Raw genomic sequence first — 18,409 nt, 5'->3', positions numbered from 1 at the left:
CCAAATTTAATGTGCATCTTCACTAAAATCTGTGCCTAAATAGCTGAAATATTTTACGTTGCATAGGTTCTCCATTGACAATGCAGCCATTCTTACATTCAAACTATTTTCACAGTTTTGGCCTTTTTATCACTGGTGTTTTTGTTACAGCTGTTATTCAATTTAATTAGAGAACCCTGTAGACTTGCACTAGATGTGTTTAGCAGTAAGAGCATAAAGCAAAGAACCAAGTTTGATATCTCCAATTCCAATATCAGGTTTAATGCCACTTTCTTTCATAATAGGATCCATACAGATGATGAATAAGAGTGGAGATAATATGCATCCTTGTCTTACACATGATTTTACAGCAAACCTTCTTCCTGTATTTCCTTCAATTCTAACTGCTGTATTATCGTATTTACACGAATATAACTAGCATTTTTTTCCAGAAAATGAAAGTTAAAAAATCATGGTGCGAGATATATGCAGGATTTTCGGAAACTAAAGTTTTTCAGGAAAAAATTAGATTGACATTTATAATTAAATCCTCAGTATTCATTACAACTTAGAATTGCTCATATTATAAAAGGAATGTATTTAAATTTTGATTATCAATGTTATTTAAGCAATCGGCTGCTCACCATCATGTGATATATTTGAATCTTTAGCAGCAATGCTTTTGTAAATAAATTAGAACAAACAGTCATCTACCCAAATAGTGTCATCTTTGCTCCTATAGATGCTGGTTTTTAAAAAAATTTGGACAATCATTTCTGGCAAAATCATGTCCCAAGCTCTCAAAATCCAGTTCCAAAACAGTTCTAATGATGGTCTCTTAATCTTCCCTGCCAGAGTCAGGTTGCAGCCACTGGCTGCAATCTACTCCATGTAGAAACTAAACCTCACCTCATTGATCCCCGGACAATCCAAGATCGAGTAGAAGTCGATGCTCACACTCCCACATTTCCTCTACTAGTTGCTTCCATCTCTATGCATAATGATTGGTGTGGTATTAATAAAAGATCACGCAACTCAACGACAAAAGCAAGCCGATGATTGTTAGGTTATGCTGATTCTCTTCAACCGAATACAAAAATATCTGAAACTGCCATAATGACATTCACAATCTATTTCTTAAAGTTTTAAACTTTTTTTCATGTGCAATATATATGAGAAACTTTTTAATTTTTATTTTTCATAAAGTACAGGGGTGTGAGATATACGCAAGAGGAAGTTATATTCAAGTAAATATATGTATTGCCCTGTATAATCTTCCATTTATCCCATATAACTGTAGATTTTTTGAAAAGCTTTTCCCTGGGTGCCTTGTCATAAGTCTTCTCCAGATCTACAAAACTTAAGTACAGATACTCCCATGATTTCTCAACTATCTGTCATAAAGTGAAAATCTGATCTTGACAACCTCTATTTGGCCTGAATCCACTTTTTTCTTCTCCAACTTTCTCTTCCACAATTTTACTCAACCTCTTTTCCAGTATGCTTGCATAAATCTTGCCTGGAACACTCTTTAATAGAGAAATTCCTCTGTAATTCTCACATTCAGCTTTATTCCCTATTGTATAGATGGGAGCTATGACAGCTTTACTCCAATCATCTGGACTTAAACCTTCTGACCAGATCCTATGGATTTGCAGTGTAGTCACTGTAAAATTTTTATAGCTTCATATTTAAGCATTTCTGCTCATATCTCTACTTCAGCTGCCTTTCCACATTTCAAGTTTTTGATTGCTTTTATTTCAAATATTGATATGTAGAGACATTTCTACATATTGATATGTATATGGATTTCTCTTGAAATTTTTTTACTACAGTTCTCTCATAATAAATTTAGTTTAATCCTCTCACTGTTTGTTTTGTTTAACAGTCTTTCAAAATAATTACTCTAGACATCTAGGATATCCTTAGCTTCAGTTTTCATGTCACCTTTATCATCTTCGATTCCTTTTACAGAATTCTTTCCTCCATTTCTAAACTTTTTCAATAGACTGAGCATTTTGCTACCTTCCTGAGCTACTTTTACACATAGCTTACAATTTTTCTCTGTATTCTTGTGTACACCATGGTGTTCTTATTTTTCTAGCCTTGTAAACAACTTCACCACATACCTCCGTAGCTGAAGCAATCAATGTTTTCTTCAGCCACTGAGATGCCAAAGTTTGGTTTTTGTTTTCAAATTGTTTCATTTTTTCTTCAATAATGTTTCTATAGTTAATTCCAGTTTATCTGGTCAACTATAATTCTTTTTAAAACTTTCATACTGTTATTTTCAATGCGATATTCATTTTTATCCTACTTAATACTAAGTAAGATAAAATGGTCATTTCTAATTTCAAATCCTCTGTGCCCAAATTTCAATAGAAGGTGAGTTAGTCGATCTCATATGGAGGTAGCAGGATTTTTTCTCCCGGAAACTCGGGTTTTTCATCCCGCATACAGACAAATCGGCCCTTCAAAGCGCACACAATTTACAGACAAAAAATACTAGTTGTTGTGGTGGTGGAGGTGGGCACTAGATGGCATTGAAGGAGATGATTCGTAGTAGAGGTTCGGTGTAGTGGTTAAGACAGTTGTAGATGTCCTCCCGCGATGAGTCTTCGGACTCCTTGGAGGTATCAGGAATAATAATAATATATTTTTCGGAAACATTTTTTAATAATGGAAAAGTGGCTTAGAATTAGGACTTGAAAACAAGAGCAAATGGAACAGGTAATGCTAACCCCTAATTGTGATACACGTGTTGTAATGGCGAGTAAATCTGATACTATTAAAGTAGAAGAAACAAGCAGTTCAAAGAAAAACTACAATAGGAAATATAACAGTTCATATTTGGAATTCGGGTTTACTTGGTGTGGAGATGAAAGTGAACAGAAACCTCAGTGTGTTTTGTGTTATGAAGCGTTGTCGAACGAGTGCATGAAACCTGCAAAACTCCGACAACATTTAGAAACTAAACATTGTGATGTGAAAAATAATCAAATTAAATTTTTTCAGCGACGCTTAGGGACATTAAATTGTGGGAAAGATATAGTTTCGGCCATGGGTTCCATTAATAGCAAGGCACTGGAAGCACCCTATCTCTTATAGCGAAAACAGGGAAACCTCATTCTATCAGTGAAAATTTGCTACTTCCAGCTATAAAAGATGTGGTTAAAACTATGTTTGACAACAAGTTACTAAAAGATGCTGATTTGATTCCTCTTTCAAATGATACTGTCGGTCGCAGAATTAATGACATTTATCTCAGTTAATCGAAAGAGTTAAGAAGAGCCCTTATTATGCATTACAAATAGACGAGAGACTATTAATGTTACAAATGTGCAGTTAATATGCTATGTAAGATATACACATGATAACAACATTCATGATGATATTCTTTTTGTAGAACTTTGCCATCCCGAACAACTGGAGAAGAAATATTTCACACTCAATAATTACATAATACACAAAGGGATCCAGTGGGAAAAATGCATAGGGGGGGGTTGTTTCTATGGTTAAGGAAGTAGCTCCGGATATGAATTGGGTACATTGTTTCATACATAGGAAGCGTTAGTCTCCAAAGGAATGCCACCAGAATTTAAAACTGTGCTATACAATGCTGTAAAGCTAGTTAATTTTATTAAAGCTCAAACAGGTTATTGCAGGTTATTTTCAGTACTCTGAGATTAAATGGGCAGTGAATATATACAACTTTTGCTTTATTCTGAAATTCGCTGGCTTTCCAGGGGCAAAGTACTAACAAGGTTATTTCAATTAAGGCACGAAGTTTTATTATTTGTAAACGAACGTAATTCTGATTTTGCATTACTCCTTGTTGACGAAGCATGGTTATCAACACTATCCTATCTTTCAGCATTTTTTTGAAATTAAATGAACTAAATCCCTCCCTTCACGGAAATTCTTTACCTGTTCTTGATGCCTATGACAAAATAAAAGTATTCGAGAAAAAATTGGTTTTATGGATTAATTATGTAAAAGACAGACAATTTGCACCTTTTCCAACATTGGAATTCTTTTTACTGGAAAATGATATTTTTGTGATTCTGAGTTTCTGGAAAGGGTTTGTGACCACTCAAAAATCTGAAATGGAATTTCAAAACATATTTTCCGAATAACTTTTATAAGAAATTTCTGTGGGTTCGCGATCCATTTCAGGCTTGCAGTCACGAGAACGACCTTTCGTTATCGAAAAAAGAACAGTTAATTTAACTGAGCTTTCAAGTGACAGTGGACTTAAAATGCAATTTCATGATCTTGGATTAGCTCGATTTTGAATCTCGCTTTCAGTGAGAAGTGAATTTCCCGAATTATCTGAAGAAGTACTGAAAATCGTCATACAGTTTTCTACAACTTATCTTTGTGAGAAAGGATTTTCATCGCCTCTTCAAATAAAAACAAAATACTGAAATTGTCTTAGTGTGTGTGCCGATCTTCGACTGAAGTTGACCAATATTGAGCCAGATATCCAGCAGCTCTGCAAGGGCCGAGAAGCTCAATCATCTCATTAAAAGTAAGTAGTAACATAATTATATCATATTATTTATTTGTTTAATAAAAATCAAAACTTTGTTCAATGATGATACACTTAATAGTTTACTTCAATTTAATTAATTATGTTTTCATGTGTAACATTCTTTTAGATTTATCATTATCATCATCAAATTCCTGACATGTGCCATCAAGGGTGCATACAGGATATGATAGTACTTCATGAAAAATTTACCTCATTACTAACTTCCTATCTACGATTTTCCTCCAAATCAGTCTGTTACTTGTCAAGACTCCAACATCATTACCAGATCATATATTTCTATCGTCTAAGGCACTTTGTACTGTATCAATCCACCTATATCTTGGTCTTCTTCTGGGTCATTTTCCTGCTAACCTGACAGAGAACACTTGTTTTGCTAATCTTTCCTTGCCCATTTTGTTCAAGTGACCATACCACCTGAGATTAGCTCTCCTAATGCATTCCTGGATGCTGACAATGTCAAATTCTTTCCTAATATCCTTGTTTTTAATATGATATTGCAATTGATGGAGCACAGTTTTTCAGAAATATTGGTAATTCCTACATAGGTTTTTAAAAAAATTTCAAAAAGTCAAAACGACGTATAGGGAAATAAATTAAAAACACTATATTTATTTTTGAAGTAAAACTTTAATTCCAACATTCTAAAATGTTATTTTTCTTGCTTTTCTGTTCACAAAATTGTCTATGACATTGTCGAAGTCTATTTCATCACTCAGTTGCTGTTTTATAGACAGTATGGAAAGATTTCTTAAAAGCCAAAAAAGTGCAGCCTGGGGCGGATTGCTCCCCCCTTCCCCCCCCAGCCTCTGTAAGTTAGTGGTCCATAGAATTGTTTTAGGCATTTTACTGGTTCTTGGGCTTTGAAAGGTTGAGAAATGCTAGTTTAAGATATTAAAGTCTCTGAGTGCTCTCAACTATAATTTTAGAATGGCTAAATGCATTTGAAAAAATTTCTGTTGTTTTTATAATTTTTTTTTTTTTAAATTTCTTAAAAATAAATTTTGCTTACATTTTTTTTATTTTATACCTTTATTATATTATTTTATTTGTTTAATAAAAATTAAAACTTTGTTCAATGATGATACATTTTTAATAGTTTAATTCCAATTTAATTAATTATATAATAGCCTTAATAGCCATAGATATTAAGAGGTGTTTAGAACGTGTCTCTCATGTTGTCAAGAAACTTCAACTTATTGCAGCATATAAAACCATCAATGAAATCCATACTCTGTTATTCTCTTCTAAAGATAAAATTTCTCCTTTGCAGCTGCCTAGTGTTCATCAAATTCCATGCAGCCACAACTTCTCTTAATTTTGGACAAACAGGTCAATCAAATGATAAACCAACCTCAGAACACCAATTTAATACATTTATATATGTTTAATTATATTAAACAGGCAGGACAAGGAAAAGTTTTATATTAATAAATGTGAAGAGAGTTCCAGATGAGGAGGCATAATCATAAAGGAAAGTTTTGTTTAGTTTGTGACCTAAAACACAAGTTTAAGCCCAAATTGCATGTCATCAAAGCCAGTAATGGAGCAGTACTGACAGAAGGACTGGAAATCAAAAGCAGATGGAAGGAATACCGTGAGGAACTGTACAATAGAGAGGATAAAGAAAATTTGGAGCCCTCTCACCAGAAAAATTTCAATTTGGAACTCCGCTTAGTATGAAGTTGAAAGAGCAGTTAAACAGCTTAATAGTAGTAAGACTATAGGTGCAGGTGGAATCCCAGCAGAGTTAAGGCTACAGAGGGGTAGAAAGATGAGTGTTTCATAGATTGATTACAAGGATATGGGAGACAGGATCATGGCTAAGAGACTGGAAGAAGTTGATTTTCATACCACTACATAAGAAAGGAGATATGAAGGATTGCAAGAACTATAGAACTATTAGTTTAATATCTCATGCAAGCAAAATTTCATTATTCTAAATAGCACTGAGGCCAAAGTTGAGACAGATGTGCCTGAGGAACAAGCAGGTTTTAAGAAAGGTAAGGATACCAGAGATCAGATCCTTTGCCTTAGACAGATCACAGAAAAGTATAAAGACTTTAGACTTCCTATGGTAATGTGTTTCATAGACTACTCTAAAGTTGTTGAATGTGTTCAGTATGTGAAGTATTGAAAAGACTGGGTTTTCCTCAACACACTATAAATCTGATATTGCTAACTTGTACAGGTAGCCAGAAGCCATAGTACGAACAGGTGTTTGATTACTGATTGGCTTACAGATTACTAGAAAGGGAATTAGGCAAGGATGTCTACTTTACCTCACTTGTTTATGCTGAGGACATCATGCATGTAGCACTGGATGAGTGCAAGACAGGAATTAGGATAGGTGGTGGATTGATCAGTAATCTGAAGTATGCTGATGATATAGTACTCCTCTGTAATGACAAGGAAGAACTAGGACAAATTCTAGACAAAGTTAATGAGATCAGTAAGAACAGAGGACTTCAGCTCAATCCTAGCAAAACAAAGATTATGGTTCTCTAAGAAAATACAGACAAGGAAGCTCCTGAGAAACAAATGAACCTTAATGGAGAAAAAATTGAGGAAGTTAGCAAGTTCGAGTACCTGGAATCCATTATTAATGTGAAGAATTGCTTGCTGTTCAGAAGATGTCAGAAGAAGATTAGGAATAGCTAAAACAACAGTCAGAGACCTGTTTAAAATCTGGATAGGATGGATCTATCTCTACAAGAATAAAGTTGAAGATTTTAGATGCAGCTGTTTTTCCAACAGTGACTTATGGATGTGAAATTTGGAACCAAAAGAAGTCAGATAAGAAAAGGATAGCTGCTTTTGAGATGTGGTGTTACAGAAGGCTGTGGAGGATTTATACTGAAAGGTGGACAAATGGATGGATGGTAGAAAGGATCAATAGAACTTTAAGGCTCCTTAAGGATAGTGACAGAAAAAAAAAAGCTGAAATACTTTGGACACACTGAAAGGATGAAAGGAGGACTTCTCAGAACAGTAATAGAAGATAAAATTCCTAGAAAAAGAGGAAGGGGTAGACCATCAATGAGATGGATGGATGGTGTCTGATCTTCAGAGATCTGAAGCCTCCAGAAAAGTATACAACACAACCACATGGTGAGGTTCTGTTGTATACCAAGCATTTGAGTGACCATACAGCATCTGCTAATGTCCAATGAACAGATGGATGGATAAATTTCATTAAATACATTTAATTAAACATTGTAAGTCCAGAATTGCACAGTAATGCACAGAAATTGACATGTCAATTTCTGTGCATTGCAGTGGGATTCTTTGTGATACTAAGTTAATGCATAGTAGTATCTATTTGAAGTGATACTAAGTTAATGCATAGTAGTATCCTATTTAAGGCCTAATACCCTCCAGACATGTAGAAGTAGGGAGATTCTTGTTCCATTGTATAAGGCTTTGATTAGGCCACACATGGACTATTGCACCCAGATTTGGTCACCGGGTTTTCAGAAGGATGAAGAGATGTTGGAAAGGGTCCAAAGGCAACTGACTAAGGTAGTTTCTGACCTCTGGAATGTTGAGTATGAGGAAAGATTGAGAAGATGTAATTTGCAGAGTCTCGTGGAGAGAAGGAAGAGGGAAGATATGATAGAGACCTACAAGTTGGTAACGGGTTGTTATAAGATCAATGGTGGAGAAGTTCTACAGAGAATAGTGGGAGATCAGGGGAGAACCAGAGGTCATCCCTGGAAACTGTATAAAGAGGGTGTGAGTAGGGGAGTGAGAGGCAGGTTTTTTTTTGTGCAGAGTTGTGAATGATTGGAATGCCTTGCCTGAGAGTGTGGTGACTGCAAGGAGTTTGAGTGTGTTTAAGACATGGTATGATGAGATGTGTGTGTGATAAAAGGACCTCCCAGATGAGTCTTTGACTCCATGAGGTCTTGGGAAATAATAATAATAATAATATGAACACCTTTTCAAAGAAAGTGCTGAGATCATCCTAACATTAACATCAAAAATAGACCACAATTCCAGTAATGTTATAGTTCATTGCATTATAACAGTGTTAAAGATTACAAACTAGCATGTGTGTACGTGCGTATACACATGCACACAATAGAATTAGAGATTATAACCTGGTACACACAATGGCATTACAGATTAGAACCTTAACAATAAATTAACACGTATGCCACAGTAAATAATTTTTTTATTTGAAAAGGTGTTTACATTTAAAGATACTACTATGCATTAACTTAGTATCACAAATTCCATCATCATTAAAAAAATAACAAAAAAAGTTATTTACTGTGGCAGACGTGTTATTTTATGGTTATGGATACCCACAGGTTTCACTATATAAGAAAGATTACAATCTAGCATACATACTGTTAAACTCTGAATGAAAAGAAAAGTCAAAACCTTTACCTTCATTCAGATTTAACGCGATTTATCAATTACGAAGCCTATCAATATATCAAGAGAAAAATAATCAATTGTAAATTATCAGTTCCGTTAATATTTAAGAAAGTTTTAATCTAATGCATCATATCGAAATTAAATAAGTGTTCTGTAAAATTTAAACTATGTGTAATCTATGTAAGTGCTATTACAATGTTGAAGGCAAAAGGCAATCTGATTATACAGTAATGGCCTGAAGTCATACACGTGCACCTAATAGAAGGCGCACGCAGATGACCTCCGAATAGAACGCTAGGGGTGAGATTGGCGCTAGGTGTTCATAGGAGTGACGCGACGGGAGAAATCAGGATGATGCTGACAAGAAACGTAGGGCGTGCGTTTTAAAAGACGCTGTGACACCAGCTCGCGGCTTTTTTTTCTCGTTCCCTGTACTAGAGTCATCAGTGGAGAAGTCCATCGTGAGGTCATCGCGGCTAGTGGCAGTGTCCATGGGCAGTTTGGGGCTATGGAATGACCTGACACGGTGAAGTTCCAGATCACGCCAAAGATCGTAGACCCATGCCCAGCCGACTGATGAGCGAGCGAGGAGCCAGAATTGTTTCCCACGTCAGCGATGTGTCATGTCTGAATCCAACTGATGTGTAGAAAAGCCGAGGTAAATCTAGGAGGTTAATCAGAAAATTGAAAGTGCTGTAGGGATATGCATGAAGGACTAGTGCGTCCCCAACTACTGGTAATGAGTTTCTTATTTGTTAATGTAAAAATTGTGTAGGGGACATTGATTTAGATATATGTACGTCTTCAACTTAGGACTGAACCCTCATTGAAAGAACTTTAGGAGTTATGCTGATGAAACTTAGGAACTCTATACTCTAATTGAAATAGTAGTGAGAAGATAATTGTGAATAACTGAATTAATGGTGTGAAGATAATTGTGAATGTATGTGAATTATAGAAAGTATAGTATTTAATGGTGTCTTACATAGATGAGAGTTAGATTTTGTTAGAAGAAACGAATTGAAATTATTATCTAATATGTTACAGGAGATTTAGCATCATAAGTGAAACTACTCTCTTCCCAATATTAACTAAAATTAATTTAATGTCAGAAAAAAATTGATTATAATATGTATTATGTCTATTCAATGTATTAAATGTTAATTTCCTTTGAAATGAATGTGAAGACTTGCCTGATTTCTTTTTTACTGAACCGTTCATTAAAAGTTCGAACCTAAGCGGGAGATAAGATTGACAAACATAAATTAAGGGGCTACGACTGCGAGATAAATCCTATCAGTGAGATTGTTTAAGAATTACGAGACTGTGTTTGGTTCCATGAATAAATATTCATCAAGTACATTTTAGGGTGGCGCAGTATAAATATAAATTTTCTCTAAAATTAAGAAGGAACCAGTACCTGAAATGAAACAAAGGAATTGGCACCAATTAACGACATTTCCTTTGTCTTCATAACTCACGTGCACATCTTGTATAATTGCTTATCGGCCTAGATTGAAAGTTAAGACATGACTCACTGATAGTTTAAGAAATTACTAAAAAGGGGAAGTCAGAAAAGAAGATAATTATATATATATATATATATATATATATATATATGAATACAAGTATTAAAAGTAAGTAAAATAATATTAGAAATATAAGAAGATAAATGCCCAATTATAACAATACAAAACTACATATAAAAATATATGCCATTATTATAGCACATAGATTGAAAAGTGTCATGGAAACCATACAAATATTTTGGTTTGTGATATGAAAACTGAAATTTGTTTTACATAACAGTGTTTCATACATGAACATGGGAGGATCAGAATCATTTCAGTTATAAATATTTCACACTGGTATCTTAATTCTTGGATTTAGAATAGATTTCTTACATTTAAAACAGATTTCTCTGATTTTGAATAGATAACAGTTAGGTATATTCTAAAACTGCAAATGTGGTTAGGTTAGGTTAGCATGATTTCTCTGAATTAACTTTGTTTTCATCTGGATCGTAGAGAAGGACATTAGTTTTCCTTTTCAGTTACAACTTGAACTGTTCCTCTAACAATCTAAAGTGTTCTGTATTTTCTCTATAAGATACAGAATAAAAAAAATTCTTATTGTGTTTGATATTGATAAAGCTAATAAATCTGCTTTGCATTACAATACTGTAATGCCTTAATTGCCTTCATTCAATATTATTCCCACACACAGAGAATTTCATTACGTTTTTCATCATCGCTCAATTCCTAATATTTATCCTCAAGGTACATGCAGGATACAATGATAGTACTATATGAAAATCTACATTCTTACTAACTTCCTATCAACAATTTTCTTCCCAATTAATCTGTTATTCATATAGACTCCAATATGGTCTATATCTCAGTCTTCTAGGATACATGTTACTGCATTAATCCACCTATATCTTTGTCTTCCTCTGATCTTTTTCCTGCTATCCTTGCATGAAACAGCATTTTGCTAACCTTTCCTGTTCCATTCTGTTTAAGTGACCATACCACATGACTAATCATATCATACATTCTTGAATATTAACAATCTCAAGTTCCACCCTATCTTAATATGATTCTGCCACTTGATACCATATGTTCACTACCATTTTTATCTGCACTCACATATCTGTGGTCTCTAGTCACTAGCAATTGCTTTGAATACTGTTTTATATACAGTTAGTTCAGTGCTCTGACCAATATCTCTATATTATAAATTTATTTAATTGACTCGCCAGTATACTGGGTTTGTTTATTATCTTGTCTATTTAAATATTAAATTGCATCTTCACTAAAAATTGAACCTAAATAGCTGAAATGTTTAGGTTCAATTTTTGGAATGCAGCTGATGTTTTTCAATGTTCCTGCATATTTTCTTAGCCTTCTTATTGATGATTTTCATGCCAAATTTGTTAAAGCATGTAATCGATTTAGTTACAGAATCCTGCAGACTTGTACTCCTTTTTTTTTTTTTTTTTTTTTTTTTACAGCATAACATTTAAATAAAGAGCTGAGAAACATCTCCAATTTTCATATCATGATGTAAAAAGATGTTTAAATTCTTTTAAACATATTTTAACTTACCCGACAAATTTTATTTGTTAGTTTTATTAAAATCTGAATAAAAGGTATAAGTGGATATCATACTGATAATATTTTAACATGTTTGTCCAAACAATATTCCAATGTAAACAGAATGCAATAAAAGAGCCTCTGATTTTGGTAACAGTTGAAGACCAGTGAAGCTGTTAAGCCTAACCATACCTCACAATGAAGTTCACTGATGGAAAAGTACATTTTGTTCAGTAAGTGCAAAATCGAAGAATCAGCAAAATGTACAACTGTCTTGCATTGTTGGAACTAAAATATATGTAAAAGTTTTTCTGTTGACTATATAAATTAGGCATCAAGTAAAAAGGAAGCTTTGCCTTGACTGTGCTGCATCTATCATGACTGAACTGTGCTTTGCCATTTGTAATACCCAGTTTTCATGACAGTTTGCACAGCCAAAATTATTGAAATATAGAGTATGCTAGATTGTGAGATGAGTTGAAAAGCAGATGTACATGAAAAAAAAAAAGAATATACATAGAGGACAGTTAAAAAGAAATGGATAACTGAAAAGAAAAGTTGTTAATGATTCCCTTAAGAAATAAAGAAACTAATACTAAGAATGAATAGTGGTTATCTATGTAGTGGTGCTTCTTTGGTTGAATCAAGGTTTTCTTCAAGGTCTCCCAGTGAGCTTCCAAGGTTTGGTTCTTGTTTTCAAACTTTTTTCATTTTTTTTTCTTGAATAATATTTGTATATTTGAATCTACAGTTTGTATTTGGATGCTGCTCAACTTTGAATGTTCTCAAAACTTTTTTTTTTTTAGAACAATCCAACGATTTGTGAATATTAGACTGATGGACATGAATGACATGTTACATATTTATTCAGTATTACATATAGTAGACTGAGCACCAAACTCCATGCATCTTCTATAGACTTACTAGAATATTCCTTTAAATATGAATTAAAGATGAAATCAGGGGCACTTATGTTTCTAGTATTCAAACAGTTTGAAAATTCTGAAAATTCTTCAATACATACATATAAATGGTTAATGGATGAGTAAATGAAATATGTATTGGTTTTAGCACTTATTACAACTATTACTAATTTGCTCCAATAATTTCAATTATAAATAAAAAGAGAATTTACGAGAAAATGTCAATGAAATATGTTTCAAATCTGTAATAACATTTCATAAAGACAAACCTGGTTAGTATTTCAACAAATATGGTAACATCTTAATATTCACATAAATTCAGGATTAAATTTAATACAGAGCCTTACTAAATTTACATTTCATGTAAATTAATTAGGTTCTAGGAACATAATGCATATATTAAAAACACTTGGAACCCAAAATGCAGTTTCAATATAACCAAGTAACTTGTTCAACTAACATTAAAATTATAAACACAGATTAAAATTTACCTTTCTTGGTTTTACTTGGGCTGTTGCAGTTCTTATAGTGTTCCAAGTTTTTTGAAATGCACGCTGTTGAAAATCTGCAGGTGAGTGCTTATCCATTTTCTTTGGACTCAGATGGTGCTTTCTGCATAACTATAAGAAATAACATTCATAATTTAGAAACAGAAAACAATTAAACATTAATAATTTGGCAAATTTTAAATATGACAGTAACAGCTTAACTGTATCAAATATCTGCCTAACTGTCTAGGTCAAGCTTTAATAGCAGTGAAGTGATACCCACAAATAAGAGAGAGAACAAAGCCTAAGGTACTACTGCCTCTTTAATGAATGGCTGTGTACTGTGAAAGAAATAACAACATTAAAAAAAAAAAAAAAATCCTAAGTCTGATTGCTTATGCTTGGTCTTAGCTAGGTATGAGCATCCAGAATTTAAATATGAGACTGGAAATATATATATAACACTGTATGTTTATAAATAATTCATAGCACAGCAAACTGCCATCTAAGCATAATAGTGTGAACCATAGCCAAAATATTACACCACTGTTTAAAAAGAATTTAACATAAGTGACTTTGTAGCATTTGTGTGATGTACCATTAGAGAGATGATGTTTGTGGAAATGGAAACAGCAAAAGTGTATTGAAAGTGCCAAAAGTGCAGGTTTTGATGGAAGCAACTTAGCAGAGCCTGAATAATAGGAACAAAGGCACAAAGATACAAGTGTTAGCAAGCATGTGTGAATGGGAAAACCACTGTAAAAATGAATAAAAGGTTAGAATGAAGGCTGGAATGCAACTAGAGTAATGAATGAAAGTAAACAAAATGTAAATGATAAAAGGGCATGTTTGGAAAAAAAAAGTGACATGAAAGAAGGGATAGTAGAGGATAATATTAAGGTAACAGTGATAAGAGAAATAACGTCCTCTCATAAGGCAGAAGGAATGAGCTGAGCCGGTCTTTTGATCACTCATGTCTTTTGAGTGGTAGAGCAGAGAAAGAAGCAAGGGGCGGGTGGGAAGTGTAAAGGTATGGGATAAGAGAATAGGAAAAAGACTGAGAAGGAAAAAGATAATATGGTATGGCAATTCTATGTTCAAGGGTGGGAGTGTGACAAAAATGTTTTTTTACCAGCAAAGATGTGTGACTGATGCTTAGAATGAAAGAGAGAAATAAAAGTTAAGTTTTAGCAGATATGAATGATATGAAGTGACTGTATGGAATGAGAGAATGCCATACAGTTACAGAAGAAGACAGGAGTGAACTCAGAAGGGTCCTAACAACAAATGAGTCAATGTATAGATTGCATACGTATATAATTTGTAAATGTGTAGCTGTCTGTGATTAAAGTGATGTCACATCACTTTAATTAAATGTGTGAGAACATACATGCCACAGCTAAATGGTAAGTTATTAATGACATTAATAAGTATTTTATATCTCATCAAATATTTGAATAGAACTGAACAGTGAAATGTGTCCACTACAGTGAAACTTTAAGGCATGCAGTCTCATAGCAGCTGGGATAAAACACTACTGTGACATTAAAAAAGATTTAATACATCTGAAGATAAGAATTTCCAAACTTTTGGAAGAAAAAGGTAATCATCACAATGTAAGTTAGCTGGATGTAGTAAGGCTTCAGTACTTTCTCTGAATAAATATTTAAAATTATAATTAGTGAATCCCATGGATAGTGCTGTCGACTTCAGGTTGAGCCAGACTAGGTTTGTGAGGTTTGATAAGATAAATGTGGATCTGATGTTCTGAGATGTTTTATTAAATGATTTTTCATATGACAAAAATAAGATAAATTACAGGAACATTAAATATGATAAACATCCAGGCAGTAATTTGTCATTTGGAAAAGATAACTAATAGATTTGGTTGAAGATTGTGAAGGTGATAATGAGTTGGAATTTCTGCATGTAGCAAAAATGCTACATGCAGAAATGCCTTAACATAAGGAACAGGAGTTCTGTAACTTCTTACCTTGGAGGATGTCGAGAGCAATTATTATTATTATTATTACATAACACCTCCAAAGAGTTTAAAAAGTCATCAAGGGGAAGATATCTACTCTCCAAATCTCCATCTCTCAATCCACCAACTTAGCAAACCAACGCCACCTACTATTCACCACCACTAGTATTTTCACAGACAATCACAAACCTCCATGCCCATGGCAGGATTCGAACTCGCAGCCTTTTGGCTGGGGAACAGATACACTAACCACTCGGCTAACCAGGCTGGCATAACAGCAAATCTGTTTTATTAGGTTTGCAGAATCTAGGCATATGTTTATCACAACTTTTCGGAACACCCAATTGCCAATGATTTTTTGCAGGAGCAAATTTTATATGCTCCTATGAAAATTTTATAATTCCTTGTTTTTAAGTGGATGGCACGTAGATAACATACATATATAGTAACCTATAAAAAGTAGCTTGCAAAATGTGAGCCAGTATATTCATACTTGATGAATATGTCTAAAAAATTATCCCATCTTCCTATGGCAAATTTGCAATAAATATGTGAATGATTAATTTTTAGAAAGGATAGTAGCTCCAGCTCAGTAGTATTCCAAATAGTGGAACCAAAGAGGTTTTAGGATCAACCTTCAGAAGGAATCATAGCAAAACGCTAAATAAACTACATGTTATTATATAAGACCACTTCCAATAATGAAGCAACTATAAAACACATCAGAATATACCACACAAGGTCTCCTAGAATCTACAGCCCACCTAAACTACAAAAAAATAATTTTCTACTTCAACCTTCTTTGGGCTACTAAAGGGCTGTTGATGTGCAATATATAGCCTCTCACAGTCGAGTCAAATCATCCCCCACCTTCCAGCGGTATAGCCTGTTTCCACAAAGGAGAATCTGGCGAACATGGCGAGCAGCACTAGCACTGAAAAAGAATATCTTCCCTAGTTGGAGGAAATGCTAACTTAACTTCTAGGTGGTAGATGTCTTTCATCACCTGGTGAAATACTACCACCTTGCTTATTAGAGACCTGAAGTGACTGCGGCCATGTATGATTAGAGCAAGGGTTCCAGTTTCTGCCTCCCTCACAACTCTTCTCACATGCAGTGAGAGTAATACCATCAAAGACATATCAATCTCGCTGCAGGAGGCCCAGACCTACCCCCCACCCCAATTCAAGGGTACAGTAGTAAAACTGTTCAGCAAGCAGGCCGATAGTTAGTACATGGGACTGAATTAGGTAGTAACAAACTTAGAGGGTTTCTGATTAGCTAGTGAAAAATCCCAAACACATATTTTGCCAGTTTGTGACTGGAGGGAGACCAAATACTGTGGCTGCAGGAGGAACTCGAGACCACATATGGATAGGAGACCAACTCCTTTATGTGTGGGTGGTATGGTTGTGCACCATCCACCAAACACAATGAGTCACAACTGAAAGAAATGTATTTTTCCTGTGGATCTCTAAAATTCTCCCACGCAAAATAGTTAATTAAAAAAAAAAAAAATCCAACCAAAATAATCATAAAAGATCCAATCAAACAATCCACCAACACCAATTCTTACCAAAAAAAGTTTCTGCATCCACTTCACAATATTCATGGCCCAGCAATATAAATGATGTGCATCACCACCTGCAGTCATCTAAAACCAGAACTATTATTCCTTTCAGAACCCCAACTGGCAACTTCAACACATTTTTCACTACACATTACACAGCTCTTTCCACCACAAGGGTGACACTTGTGCATTTATGAGAACTGACAAACCATGCAAAAGACTCAAATCCTTGAATCCCCACTGTTTGATCTGATTTGGCTCAAAATTTCTCTACCAAATCAACCTACCCTTTTCGCATGCTCCTTCTATCACTCTCCAAACTCCATCAACCACTTTGACCTCTTCAGCTTTCTCTCTGTAAAGCCAGTCTTTCTGCAGTCAAAATACCCCAAGAGTAAGGTCATCCTTCTTGGGACTTCACTATCCACAACTCATATTGGCTCCCCTTCTCCACTTTCACCAATCAAGCATGCAGGGATGCTGAGGTGTTTGCCATCAGCAATGACCTATCTCAAATCTTTCCATCAGAAAACCAGACAATCCTCTCCAGATGATCCAGAAAAATGTGCTCCAGAACTAACAACTATCCTGTATCACCTCTTCAATCTATCCTATTCAACTGGCATTTACCCAACAACAACATGGAAACAGGTCCACATCCAGCCCATCCCAAAGAAAGGTGATAAAAGTCAACCAACGACCTACTATCCAATTGCTCTCACTTCTGTTCTCTCAAAAACTATGGAGAAGGTTATCAACAACCACTCTTGAACCATCTAGAGATATACCAACTAATGAGTGACCAGCAGTATGGATTCTGCCACTTGTGATCTACAGTTGATCTTACTTTCACCACCCACCTATGGACTAGGGCCATGGAGAAATTTGGAGAAACTCACGTGGTTGCCCTTAACATTCTGAAGCATTTGTTCAGGTTTGGCACAGAGTCCTACTCACCAAACTGTCATCCTATGGTCTACCTTCCCCACTCTGCAAATGGATTGCCAACTTGCTCACTGGTCACTCAATATGCATCATGGTGGATGGCTTACTCCTCAGATTTCAACATCAATGCAGGAGTACCTCAAGGTTCTGTTCTTTCACCCACTCTCTTCATCATGTATATAAATAATCTGCTCTCAAAGACTTCTAATCCTATCCTTTGCTATAGCTTTGCTGAAGACAGCACACTCCATTCCTCCTTTTCATTCAACAAACCTGTTAGTGTTCAAGTATTAGAATCCTCAAGAGCTACCTAACATGGACTTGAACTCAGATCTCCTAGCTATATCTCAGTGGGGCAAGGACAACCTTGTAAACTTCGATGCTACCAAAACTCAGTTCTGTCTAATCTCTCACAAGAAAGAGCTTGCATCTCTCTCCCCCTTTACCTTCAGAAATACTGAGATATCCAAACAAGATCAGATTTCTC

General features: G+C 34.7%; 1 protein-coding gene across 2 annotated transcripts in view; it reads right to left on the bottom strand.

Moving 5' to 3' along the window:
• Positions 1-18,409, bottom strand: part of sp3 (phosphatidylinositide phosphatase spermathreecae) — a 400,619-nt gene that overhangs the window by 307,014 nt on the left and 75,196 nt on the right. For both annotated transcript variants that reach the window (XM_090394946.1, XM_090394954.1), the window contains exon 4: positions 13,427-13,555. In XM_090394946.1, the coding sequence (XP_090251072.1) occupies positions 13,427-13,555 (129 nt within the window). The remainder of the gene's footprint in view (positions 1-13,426; positions 13,556-18,409) is intronic.

The sequence above is a fragment of the Typopeltis vanoorti genome, chromosome 1, assembly GCF_054136105.1.
Source record: "Typopeltis vanoorti isolate ZY-2024b chromosome 1, IOZ_Tvanoo_1.0, whole genome shotgun sequence".
NCBI classification, from domain to species: Eukaryota; Metazoa; Arthropoda; class Arachnida; order Uropygi; family Thelyphonidae; genus Typopeltis; species Typopeltis vanoorti.
Note: the sequence above shows the minus strand (reverse complement) of the source record. Positions and strands in the feature narration are given on the sequence as shown.